Source organism: Cherax quadricarinatus, chromosome 28, assembly GCF_038502225.1.
Source record: "Cherax quadricarinatus isolate ZL_2023a chromosome 28, ASM3850222v1, whole genome shotgun sequence".
Taxonomy (NCBI): domain Eukaryota; kingdom Metazoa; phylum Arthropoda; class Malacostraca; order Decapoda; family Parastacidae; genus Cherax; species Cherax quadricarinatus.
Genome location: NC_091319.1, coordinates 16,011,691 through 16,024,176, shown reverse-complemented (window position 1 = coordinate 16,024,176; position 12,486 = coordinate 16,011,691). Strand labels below are relative to the sequence as shown.

Sequence of the window (12,486 nt, the reverse complement as noted above, 5' to 3'; positions counted from 1 at the left end):
TGAGTGAAGATGTAGTTTAGAGGGTCAACTACTGAATGAATGATGATTAATATGTTTTTGTTTTCGTGGCCATACCACACCAGAAATGGATGATGTGTTAAATTTTAACTTCAAATGCTTTCTACCCTCACAGAAAAACATTGAGAATTAGGTTACAATTTCTGTTTATAACAATACTACAAAAATGGTCTCTTCAACAATGTGAATTAGAATTAAAAAATGCTTATACTATTAGTATGTAATGATAATCATCTATAAATGTAATTAAAATTCTAATGGTAAGTTAATTAATTGGGTATGTGATACAAGTAACTTTATCCATACTATGTCTAATTGTAGCCTTTGGTTTGAATGAAAAATCTGCCTATCCTGAAGTTGATAAGAGGCAACTATCACCTTTTATAAATTAACAACTGTACTAAGTAAAATGATTATAGCAAAACAAATATGTTCTTCAACCAACAATCATATTCTTAAAAAGAATATAAAAACCAGGAAAGATGTTACAATCTTAAGATTATAACATAAAACCACCTGAAATAGGGCATTTTGAGAGCTTGAGTACAGCTGTATCTCTTGGAGGGGTTAATCATTAACAGACCCCCAAGAAGCTGCAGCAAATCATCACTAGCAGCAAGGAAGAGATCACGAAGTGGAGACCCATCAAAATGCTTGAACGATAAATAGTCTGAAAGTTTCGTTACATCCTGTAAGGAAAAATAAATCATATTTAAAACAAAATGATTCGTTAATATTTTTAATCAATATCTGGGGACACTACAAAGAATTTGAGCAAAGAAGTAACGGATAAAGTGTAACTTATAAAAATGGAATAATTAATTATACAGTGGAACCCTGAGTTTCGTAGGCTCTGAGTATCATACGTTTCAAGTTTAGAACCGTTATTTTGGCTCAATTTTGTCCCGAGTTTCGCACTGTGCCCCGTGTTTCATCTCGCGTACCAGACCTGTCCGCCTGCCTGCGCCTGTGCACCTCCCCGCACAGGCATTGTGAGTCAGTCTGGCTTTGTTTATCTTTAATTGAACATTACCCTGAGTGCTCATCCAAACATTTCACAATTAATTCATTGTGTTTGGTGCTTGTTTGAGTGTGACTGTGAAAAACATCACCATGGGCCCAAAGAAATTTGCTAGTGGCACCCCTTTGGTAAAGAAAGTGAGAAACGCCATAGAAGGGAAGAAAGAAATAGTACAAAAAATACGAGAGTGGTGTGCAAGTTGTGGAGCTTGCCAGAATGTATTTTTTTTTTTTATTATCACACTGGCCGATTCCCACCAAGGCAGGGTGGCCTGAAAAAGAAAAACTTTCACCATCATTCACTCCATCACTGTCTTGCCAGAAGGGTGCTTTACACTACAGTTTTTAAACTGCAACATTAATACCCCTCCTTCAGAGTGCAGGCACTGTACTTCCTATCTCCAGGACTCAAGTCCAGCCTGCCGGTTTCCCTGAACCCCTTCATAAATGTTACTTTGCTCACACTCCAACAGCACGTCAAGTATTAAAAACCATTCGTCTCCATTCACTCCTATCAAACACGCTCACGCACGCCTGCTGGAAGTCCAAGCCCCTCGCACACAAAACCTCCTTTACCCCCTCCCTCCAACCTTTCCTAGGCTCACCCCTACCCCGCCTTCCTTCCACTACAGACTGATACACTCTTGAAGTCATTCTGTTTCGCTCCATTCTCTCTACATGTCCGAACCACCTCAACAACCCTTCCTCAGCCCTCTGGACAACAGTTTTGGTAAACCCGCACCTCCTCCTAACTTCCAAACTACGAATTCTCTGCATTATATTCACACCACACATTGCCCTCAGACATGACATCTCCACTGCCTCCAGCCTTCTCCTCACTGCAACATTCATCACCCATGCTTCACACCCATATAAGAGTGTTGGTAAAACTATACTCTCATACATTCCCCTCTTTGCCTCCAAGGACAAAGTTCTTTGTCTCCACAGACTCCTAAGTGCACCACTCACCCTTTTCCCCTCATCAATTCTATGATTCACCTCATCCTTCATAGACCCGTCCGTTGACACGTCCACTCCCAAATATCTGAATACATTCACCTCCTCCATACTCTCTCCCTCCAATCTGATATCCAATCTTTCATCACCTAATATTTTTGTTATCCTCATAACCTTACTCTTTCCTGTATTCACAGCACAGTGTCATCAGCAAAGAGCAACTGTGACAACTCCCACTTTATGTGTGATTCTTTATCTTTTAACTCCACGCCTCTTGTCAAGACCCTCGCATTTACTTCTCTTACAACCCCATCTATAAATATATTAAACAACCACAGTGACATCACACATCCTTGTCTAAGGCCTACTTTTACTGGGAAATAATTTCCCTCTTTCCTATGTACTCTAACTTGAGCCTCACTATCCTTGTAAAAACTCTTCACTGCTTTCAGTAACCTACCTCCTACACCATACACCTGCAACATCTGCCACATTGCCCCCCTATCCACCCTGTCATACGCCTTTTCCAAATCCATAAATGCCACAAGGACCTCTTTAGCCTTATCTAAATACTGTTCACTTATATGTTTCACTGTAAACACCTGGTCCACACACCCCCTACCTTTCCTAAAGCCTCCTTGTTCATCTGCTATCCTATTCTCCGTCTTACTTTTAATTCTTTCAATAATAACTCTACCATACACTTTACCAGGTATACTCAACAGACTTATCCCCCTATAATTTTTGCACTCTCTTTTGTCCCCTTTGCCTTTATACAAAGGAACTATGCATGCTCTCTGCCAATCCCTAGGTACCTTACCCTCTTCCATACATTTATTAAATAATTGCACCAACCACTCCAAAACTATATCCCCACCTGCTTTTAACATTTCTATCTTTATCCCATCAATCCCGGCTGCCTTACCCCCTTTCATTTTACCTACTGCCTCACAAACTTCCCCCACACTCACAACTGGCTCTTCCTCACTCCTACAAGATGTTATTCCTCCTTGCCCTTTACACGAAATCACAGCTTCCCTATCTTCATCAACATTTAACAATTCCTCAAAATATTCCCTCCATCTTCCCAATACCTCTAACTCTCCATTTAATAACTCTCCTCTCCTATTTTTAACTGACAAATCCATTTGTTCTCTAGGCTTCCTTAACTTGTTAATCTCACTCCAAAACTTTTTCTTATTTTCAACAAAATTTGTTGATAACATCTCACCCACTCTCTCATTTGCTCTCTTTTTACATTGCTTCACCACTCTCTTAACCTCTCTCTTTTTCTCCATATACTCTTCCCTCCTTGCATCACTTCTACTTTGTAAAAACTTCTCATATGCTAACTTTTTCTCCCTTACTACTCTCTTTACATCATCATTCCACCAATCGCTCCTCTTCCCTCCTGCACCCACTTTCCTGTAACCACAAACTTCTGCTGAACACTCTAACACTTACATTTTTAAACCTACCCCATACCTCTTCGACCCCATTGCCTATGCTCTCATTAGCCCATCTATCCTCCAATAGCTGTTTATATCTTTCCCTAACTGCCTCCTCTTTTAGTTTATAAACCTTCACCTCTCTCTTCCCTGATGCTTCTATTCTCCTTGTATCCCATCTACCTTTTACTCTCAGTGTAGCTACAACTAGAAAGTGATCTGATATATCTGTGGCCCCTCTATAAACATGTACATCCTGAAGTCTACTCAACAGTCTTTTATCTACCAATACATAATCCAACAAACTACTGTCATTTCGCCCTACATCATATCTTGTATACTTATTTATCCTCTTTTTCTTAAAATATGTATTACCTATAACTAAACCCCTTTCTATACAAAGTTCAATCAAAGGGCTCCCATTATCATTTACACCTGGCACCCCAAACTTACCTACCACACCCTCTCTAAAAGTTTCTCCTACTTTAGTATTCAGGTCCCCTACCACAATTACTCTCTCACTTGGTTCAAAGGCTCCTATACATTCACTTAACATCTCCCAAAATCTCTCTCTCCTCTGCATTCCTCTCTTCTCCAGGTGCATACACGCTTATTATGACCCACTTCTCGCATCCAACCTTTACTTTAATCCACATAATTCTTGAATTTACACATTCATATTCTCTTTTCTCCTTCCATAACTGATCATTCAACATTACTGCTACCCCTTCCTTTGCTCTAACTCTCTCAGATACTCCAGATTTAATCCCATTTATTTCCCCCCCACCGAAACTCCCCTACCCCCTTCAGCTTTGTTTCACTTAGGGCCAGGACATCCAACTTCTTTTCATTCATAACATCAGCAATCATCTGTTTCTTGTCATCTGCACTACATCCACGCACATTCAAGCATCCCAGTTTTATAAAGTTTTTCTTCTTCTCTTTTTTAGTAAATGTCTACAGGAGAAGGGGTTACTAGCCCATTGCTCCCGGCATTTTAGTCGCCTCATACGACACGCATGGCTAAAGCAAATCAACAATCGCTTCTATCCTGGCAAAGAGAAAAGAAATCAAGGAAGCTGATGTTGTGAAAGGTGTAGACATGTTAACCAAAAAATAGATCACAGACAATCAAAGTGGTTGAGAAGTTGTTGGTGGCATGGATCAAAAATAAACAGATAGCAGGTGATAGTGCTTCTGAGTCACTCATTTATGAAAAGGCAAGGCAGCTGCATGACGATCTCATAAAGAAAATGCCTGCAATGAGTGCTGAATTTAAGGCCAGCAGAGGCTGGTTTGACAGATTTATGAGGTGTAGTGGCATACACTGTGTGGTAAGGCATGGAGAAGCTGCCAGTTCTGACAAACATGCAGCTGAAAAATTCGTAAGTGAATTTAAGGGGTACGTAGAGACTGAAAAATTCAAACCCCAACAAGTGTTCTATTGTGACGAAACAGGCCTCTTTTGGAAGAAAATGCCAAAGAGGACCTTTGCTGGTGTATCACACAGAAAATCCCAGTGTTCAAAAGAAAAAACAATGTTATCAAGAATAAATTGTGTGTATTGTGGAAAGATAAATAATAAGGCATGGGTTACGAGGCAAATTTTCAAAGAGTGGGTCCATGAAGTGTTTGGCCCCAGTGTCAAAAAATATCTCTTGGAAAATAATTTGCCACTCAAATGCCTCCTATTAATGGACAATGCTCCTGCTCATCCTCCAAACTTGGAAGATTTATTGTCTAGGGACTTCAGTTTTATAACAGTGAAGTTCTTGCCTGCTAACACCACTACTCTCCTCCACCCCATGGATCAGCAGGTCATTTCTAACTTCAAAAAACTCTACACAAAAGCAGTGTTTGAAAAGTGCTTTGAAGTGACCTTGGACACTCAGCTGACCCTAAGAGAGTTCTGGAGGAATCACTTCACTATCCTCCACTGCATAAGCCTTATAGGTAAGGCTTGGTAGAGAGTGACTTCCAGAACTTTGAACTCTGCTTGTAGACAATTGTGGCCACAATGTGTCCTCCAGAGGGATTTTGAAGGGTTTGAGACTGACCCTGACCCTGCCAACCCTCTGCCTGTTGTGGAAGGTATTGTGGCATTGGGGAGGTCTATGGGGTTGGAGGTGAGTGGTGAGGATGTGGAAGAGTTGGAGGAGGACCACAGGGAAGAGCTAACCACTGAAGAGCTGCAAGAACTTCATCTGGAACAGCATCAGACCAAAGTTAAGGAACTTGCTTCAGAGGAGGAAGAAGAGGGAGTGGAGGAGGTGCCTTCTTCAGTGATTAAGGATGTGTGCAGAATGTGGAATAGGTTGCAAAGTTTTGTGCAAAAGTAAGACCCTGAGCAAGCTGAAACAAGCCATCTCTGCAACAAGTGCAGTGACAGAACCATGTCCCATTGTAGGGAAATGTTAAAGAGGCACCAGAAATAGAGGACTCTGGACAGTTATTTTGTGCGACAGGGGTTCAGTGACTCTCAAGCTGGTCCTAGTGGCATTAAAAGACAAAGAAGGGAAGTAATCCCAGATAAGGACTTGTTACCTATAGTCTTTATGGAAGGGGATTCCTGTTCCAAACAATAAGTGGTCCCTCACTCCTCCCTATCTTCCAGATGCCAGCAACAGTCTTCAATAAAGGCAAGTAAATGTTATTTCAAATGTTTATTTAAATGTAATTTATCTATTGTATTACTAAATTATAAATTATAGGTAGTAGGTTGGTAGACAGCAACCACCCAGGGAAGTACTACCCTCCTGCCAGATGACTGTGAAACAAAAACCTGTAACTGTTTCGCATGATGGTAGGATTGCTGGTTTTCTTTTTCTGTCTCATAAACACGCTAGATAACAGGGATATCTTGCTACTCCTACTTACACTTTGGTCACACTTCACAGACACGCACATGCATATATATATATACATACATCTAGGTTTTTCTCCTTATTCTAAATAGCTCTTGTTCTTTTTTATTTCTTCTATTGTCCATGGGGAAGTGGAAAAGAATCTTTCCTCTGTAAGCCATGCGTGTCGTATGAGGCGACTAAAATGCCGGGAGCAATGGGCTAGTAACCCCTTCTCCTGTATACATTTACTAAAAAAGAGAAGAAAAACTTTATAAAACTGGGTTGTTTAAATGTGCGTGGATGTAGTGCGGATGACAAGAAACAGATGATTGCTGATGTTATGAATGAAAAGAAGTTGGATGTCCTGGCTCTAAGCGAAACAAAGCTGAAGGGGGTAGGAGAGTTTCAGTGGGGGGAAATAAATGGGATTAAATCTGGAGTATCTGAGAGAGTTAGAGCAAAGGAAGGGGTAGCAGTAATGTTAAATGATCAGTTATGGAAGGAGAAAAGAGAATATGAATGTGTAAATTCGAGAATTATGTGGATTAAAGTAAAGGTTGGATGCGAGAAGTGGGTCATAATAAGCGTGTATGCACCTGGAGAAGAGAGGAATGCAGAGGAGAGAGAGAGATTTTGGGAGATGTTAAGTGAATGTATAGGAGCCTTTGAACTAAGTGAGAGAGTAATTGTGGTAGGGGACCTGAATGCTAAAGTAGGAGAAACTTTTAGAGAGGGTGTGGTAGGTAAGTTTGGGGTGCCAGGTGTAAATGATAATGGGAGCCCTTTGATTGAACTTTGTATAGAAAGGGGTTTAGTTATAGGTAATACATATTTTAAGAAAAAGAGGATAAATAAGTATACACGATATGATGTAGGGCGAAATGACAGTAGTTTGTTGGATTATGTATTGGTAGATAAAAGACTGTTGAGTAGACTTCAGGATGTACATGTTTATCGAGGGGCCACAGATATATCAGATCACTTTCTAGTTGTAGCTACACTGAGAGTAAAAGGTAGATGGGATACAAGGAGAATAGAAGCATCAGGGAAGAGAGAGGTGAAGGTTTATAAACTAAAAGAGGAGGCAGTTAGGGTAAGATATAAACAGCTATTGGAGGATAGATGGGTTAATGAGAGCATAGGCAATGGGGTCGAAGAGGAATGGGGTAGGTTTAAAAATGTAGTGTTAGAGTGTTCAGCAGAAGTTTGTGGTTACAGGAAAGTGGGTGCAGGAGGGAAGAGGAGCGATTGGTGGAATGATGATGTAAAGAGAGTAGTAAGGGAGAAAAAGTTAGCATATGAGAAGTTTTTACAAAGTAGAAGTGATGAAAGGAGGGAAGAGTATATGGAGAAAAAGAGAGAGGTTAAGAGAGTGGTGAAGCAATGTAAAAAGAGAGCAAATGAGAGAGTGGGTGAGCTGTTATCAACAAATTTTGTTGAAAATAAGAAAAAGTTTTGGAGTGAGATTAACAAGTTAAGGAAGCCTAGAGAACAAATGGATTTGTCAGTTAAAAATAGGAGAGGAGAGTTATTAAATGGAGAGTTAGAGGTATTGGGAAGATGGAGGGAATATTTTGAGGAATTGTTAAATGTTGATGAAGATAGAGAAGCTGTGATTTCGTGTATAGGGCAAGGAGGAATAACATCTTGTAGGAGTGAGGAAGAGCCAGTTGTGAGTGTGGGGGAAGTTCGTGAGGCAGTAGGTAAAATGAAAGGGGGTAAGGCAGCCGGGATTGATGGGATAAAGATAGAAATGTTAAAAGCAGGTGGGGATATAGTTTTGGAGTGGTTGGTGCAATTATTTAATAAATGTATGGAAGAGGGTAAGGTACCTAGGGATTGGCAGAGAGCATGCATAGTTCCTTTGTATAAAGGCAAAGGGGATAAAAGAGAGTGCAAAAATTATAGGGGGATAAGTCTGTTGAGTGTACCTGGTAAAGTGTATGGTAGAGTTATAATTGAAAGAATTAAGAGTAAGATGGAGAATAGGATAGCAGATGAACAAGGAGGCTTTAGGAAAGGTAGGGGGTGTGTGGACCAGGTGTTTACAGTGAAACATATAAGTGAACAGTATTTAGATAAGGCTAAAGAGGTCTTTGTGGCATTTATGGATTTGGAAAAGGCGTATGACAGGGTGGATAGGGGGGCAATGTGGCAGATGTTGCAAGTGTATGGTGTAGGAGGTAGGTTACTGAAAGCAGTGAAGAGTTTTTACGAGGATAGTGAGGCTCAAGTTAGAGTATGTAGAAAAGAGGGAAATTTTTTCCCAGTAAAAGTAGGCCTTAGACAAGGATGTGTGATGTCACCGTGGTTGTTTAATATATTTATAGATGGGGTTGTAAGAGAAGTAAATGCGAGGGTCTTGGCAAGAGGCGTGGAGTTAAAAGATAAAGAATCACACACAGGGTGGGAGTTGTCACAGCTGCTCTTTGCTGATGACACTGTGCTCTTGGGAGATTCTGAAGAGAAGCTGCAGAGATTGGTGGATGAATTTGGTAGGGTGTGCAAAAGAAGAAAATTAAAGGTGAATACAGGAAAGAGTAAGGTTATGAGGATAACAAAAAGATTAGGTGATGAAAGATTGAATATCAGATTGGAGGGAGAGAGTATGGAGGAGGTGAACGTATTCAGATATTTGGGAGTGGACGTGTCAGCGGATGGGTCTATGAAAGATGAGGTGAATCATAGAATTGATGAGGGAAAAAGAGTGAGTGGTGCACTTAGGAGTCTGTGGAGACAGAGAACTTTGTCCTTGGAGGCAAAGAGGGGAATGTATGAGAGTATAGTTTTACCAACGCTCTTATATGGGTGTGAAGCATGGGTGATGAATGTTGCAGCGAGGAGAAGGCTGGAGGCAGTGGAGATGTCATGTCTGAGGGCAATGTGTGGTGTGAATATAATGCAGAGAATTCGTAGTTTGGAAGTTAGGAGGAGGTGCGGGATTACCAAAACTGTTGTCCAGAGGGCTGAGGAAGGGTTGTTGAGGTGGTTCGGACATGTAGAGAGAATGGAGCGAAACAGAATAACTTCAAGAGTGTATCAGTCTGTAGTGGAAGGAAGGCGGGGTAGGGGTCGGCCTAGGAAGGGTTGGAGGGAGGGGGTAAAGGAGGTTTTGTGTGCGAGGGGTTTGGACTTCCAGCAGGCATGCGTGAGCGTGTTTGATAGGAGTGAATGGAGACAAATGGTTTTTAATACTTGACGTGCTGTTGGAGTGTGAGCAAAGTAACATTTATGAAGGGATTCAGGGAAACCGGCAGGCCGGACTTGAGTCCTGGAGATGGGAAGTACAGTGCCTGCACTCTGAAGGAGGGGTGTTAATGTTGCAGTTTAAAAACTGTAGTGTAAAGCACCCTTCTGGCAAGACAGTGATGGAGTGAATGATAGTGAAAGTTTTTCTTTTTCGGGCCACCCTGCCTTGGTGGGAATCGGCCAGTGTGATAATAAAAAAATAAATAAAGTCTGTTGAGTATACCTGGTAAAGAGTATGGTAGAGTTATTATTGAAAGAATTAAGAGTAAGACGGAGAATAGGATAGCAGATGAACAAGGAGGCTTTAGGAAAGGTAGGGGGTGTGTGGACCAGGTGTTTACAGTGAAACATATAAGTGAACAGTATTTAGATAAGGCTAAAGAGGTCTTTGTGGCATTTATGGATTTGGAAAAGGCGTATGACATGGTGGATAGGGGGGGCAATGTGGCAGATGTTGCAGGTGTATGGTGCATGAGGTAGGTTACTGAAAGCAGTGAAGAGTTTTTACGAGGATAGTGAGGCTCAAGTTAGAGTATGTAGGAAAGCGGGAAATTATTTCCCAGTAAAAGTAGGCCTTAGACAAGGATGTGTGATGTCACCATGGTTGTTTAATATATTTATAGATGGGGTTGTAAGAGAAGTAAATGCGAGGGTCTTGGCAAGAGGCATGGAGTTAAAAGATAAGAATCACACATAAAGTGGGAGTTGTCACAGTTGCTCTTTGCTGATGACACTGTGCTCTTGGGAGATTCTGAAGAGAAGTTGCAGAGATTGGTGAGTGAATTTGGTAGGGTGTGCAAAAGAAGAAAATTAAAAGTGAATACAGGAAAGAGTAAGGTTATGAGGATAACAAAAAGATTAGGTGATGAAAGATTGGATATCAGATTGGAGGGAGAGAGTATGGAGGAGGTGAATGTATTCAGATATTTGGGAGTGGACGTGTCAGCGGATGGGTCTATGAAAGATGAGGTGAATCATAGAATTGATGAGGGGAAAAGGGTGAGTGGTGCACTTAGGAGTCTGTGGAGACGAAGAACTTTGTCCTTGGAGGCAAAGAGGGGAAAGTATGAAAGTATAGTTTTACCAATGCTCTTATATGGGTGTGAAGCATGGGTGATGAATGTTGCAGCAAGGAGAAGGCTGGAGGCAGTGGAGATGTCATGTCTGAGGGCAATGTGTGGTGTGAATATAATGCAGAGAATTCGTAGTTTGGAAGTTAGGAGGAGGTGCGGGATTACGAAAACTGTTGTCCAGAGGGCTGAGGAAGGGTTGTTGAGGTGGTTCGGACATGTAGAGAGAATGGAGCGAAACAGAGTGACTTCAAGAGTGTATCAGTCTGTAGTGGAAGGAAGGCGGGGTAGGGGTCGGCCTAGGAAAGGTTGGAGGGAGGGGGTAAAGGAGGTTTTGTGTGCGAGGGGCTTGGACTTCCAGCAGGCATGCGTGAGCGTGTTTGATAGGAGTGAATGGAGACAAATGGTTTTTAATACTTGACGTGCTGTTGGAGTGTGAGCAAAGTAACATTTATGAAGGGGTTCAGGGAAACCGGCAGGCCGGACTTGAGTCCTGGAGATGGGAAGTACAGTGCCTGCACTCTGCAGGAGGGGTGTTAATGTTGCAATTTAAAAACTGTAGTGTAAAGCACCCTTCCAGCAAGACAGTGATGGAGTGAATGATGATGAAAGTTTTTCTTTTTCGGGCCACCCTGCCTTGGTGGGAATCGGCCAGTGCGATAATAAATAAAAAAATTACTAATTTAAGTACTATATGTATTTATCTGTGTTGTGTGTATGTAAAACTATAGTTATTCTTTAAAAAATGTTTTTTTGTGGGTCTGGAACAGATTACTGTAATTGGATTTACATTATTTCTTGTGGGAAACACTGCTTCGACTTTAGGACATTTCGACTTTAGTCCTAGCTCCTGGAATGGACTAAGGATGAAACTCGGGGTTCCACTGTATACTATACTGGTGAAAGACAAACACTGAAATTGTGTTGTATCACTAAATATACATACACATATAGATGCATGTCTTCTTTCTTCTTTCAACACTGGCTGTATCCTACTGAGGCAGGGTGGCCCAAAAGGAAAAATTAAAGTTTCTCCTTTTAAATTTAGTACGGGTCCACATCCCTTTATTTGAAATTCTGAAATTCGAAAAGTTCCGAAAACCAAAGTTTTTTTGTGGAGTGTGGAGCATCAGTCATCTGTATTACAGCCTTGTGTCCAAGGAATTTTATGTTCCATGAAGAGCAAGTATAATGACTATTTTTTAAACTGTATGCTTGCTGCAGTCAACAGAGGAGTAGGAATCCAAGACTTCCTGCAAGAGTTCAATATTAAGGATGCAGTTGTTAATGCTTGGAAGGATGTTGATAAATCAACATTAACAAATGCTTGGCACAGACTTCAGCCTAAAATGATGTTTGATGTAAATGAACCTACAGATGAAGACTTTGAAGGATTTCTTGTCATTGATGAGAAGATATCAAACCTTGTAACTTACGCTAAAAGTTTATCGGACGAAAGTGTAAATAAGTTTCAGGAAGCTGACATCGAAGAAATGCCAAACACTGACAATGATGTACCTGTTCTGCATTCTGTAGTAGTATTTGTAGTCTTTATTTATCCCACTTAGTGTGAGTATTCATATGTTTTTGCTGCAGTGTTAATGTTTGATTATGGGTTGCTGCCCTAGACCCCACCTTCATTCTGAAATTCGAAAAATTCTGAAATTTGAAACACTACTGCCCCCAAGGGTTTTGGGTAAAGGGATGTGGACCTGTAATATATACAGGAGAAAGGGTTACTAGCCCAATGCTCCAAAGATACACATATATACAGGTATTTTTTTATCACTATGGTCATCTCCTACCATGGCAGAATGATCCAAAGAAGAAAATACATTTGCCATCATTTGTTCAACTGCCATCTTTCCAGAATTGTGT

At 41.0% G+C, this 12,486-nt stretch overlaps 1 protein-coding gene across 2 annotated transcripts in view; it reads right to left on the bottom strand.

Annotated features, from left to right (window-relative positions):
* Nucleotides 1-12,486, bottom strand: part of Cdk7 (Cyclin-dependent kinase 7) — a 72,466-nt gene that overhangs the window by 3,579 nt on the left and 56,401 nt on the right. For both annotated transcript variants that reach the window (XM_053783015.2, XM_070089420.1), the window contains exon 7: nucleotides 535-707. In XM_053783015.2, coding sequence (XP_053638990.1) covers nucleotides 535-707 — 173 coding nt within the window. The remainder of the gene's footprint in view (nucleotides 1-534; nucleotides 708-12,486) is intronic.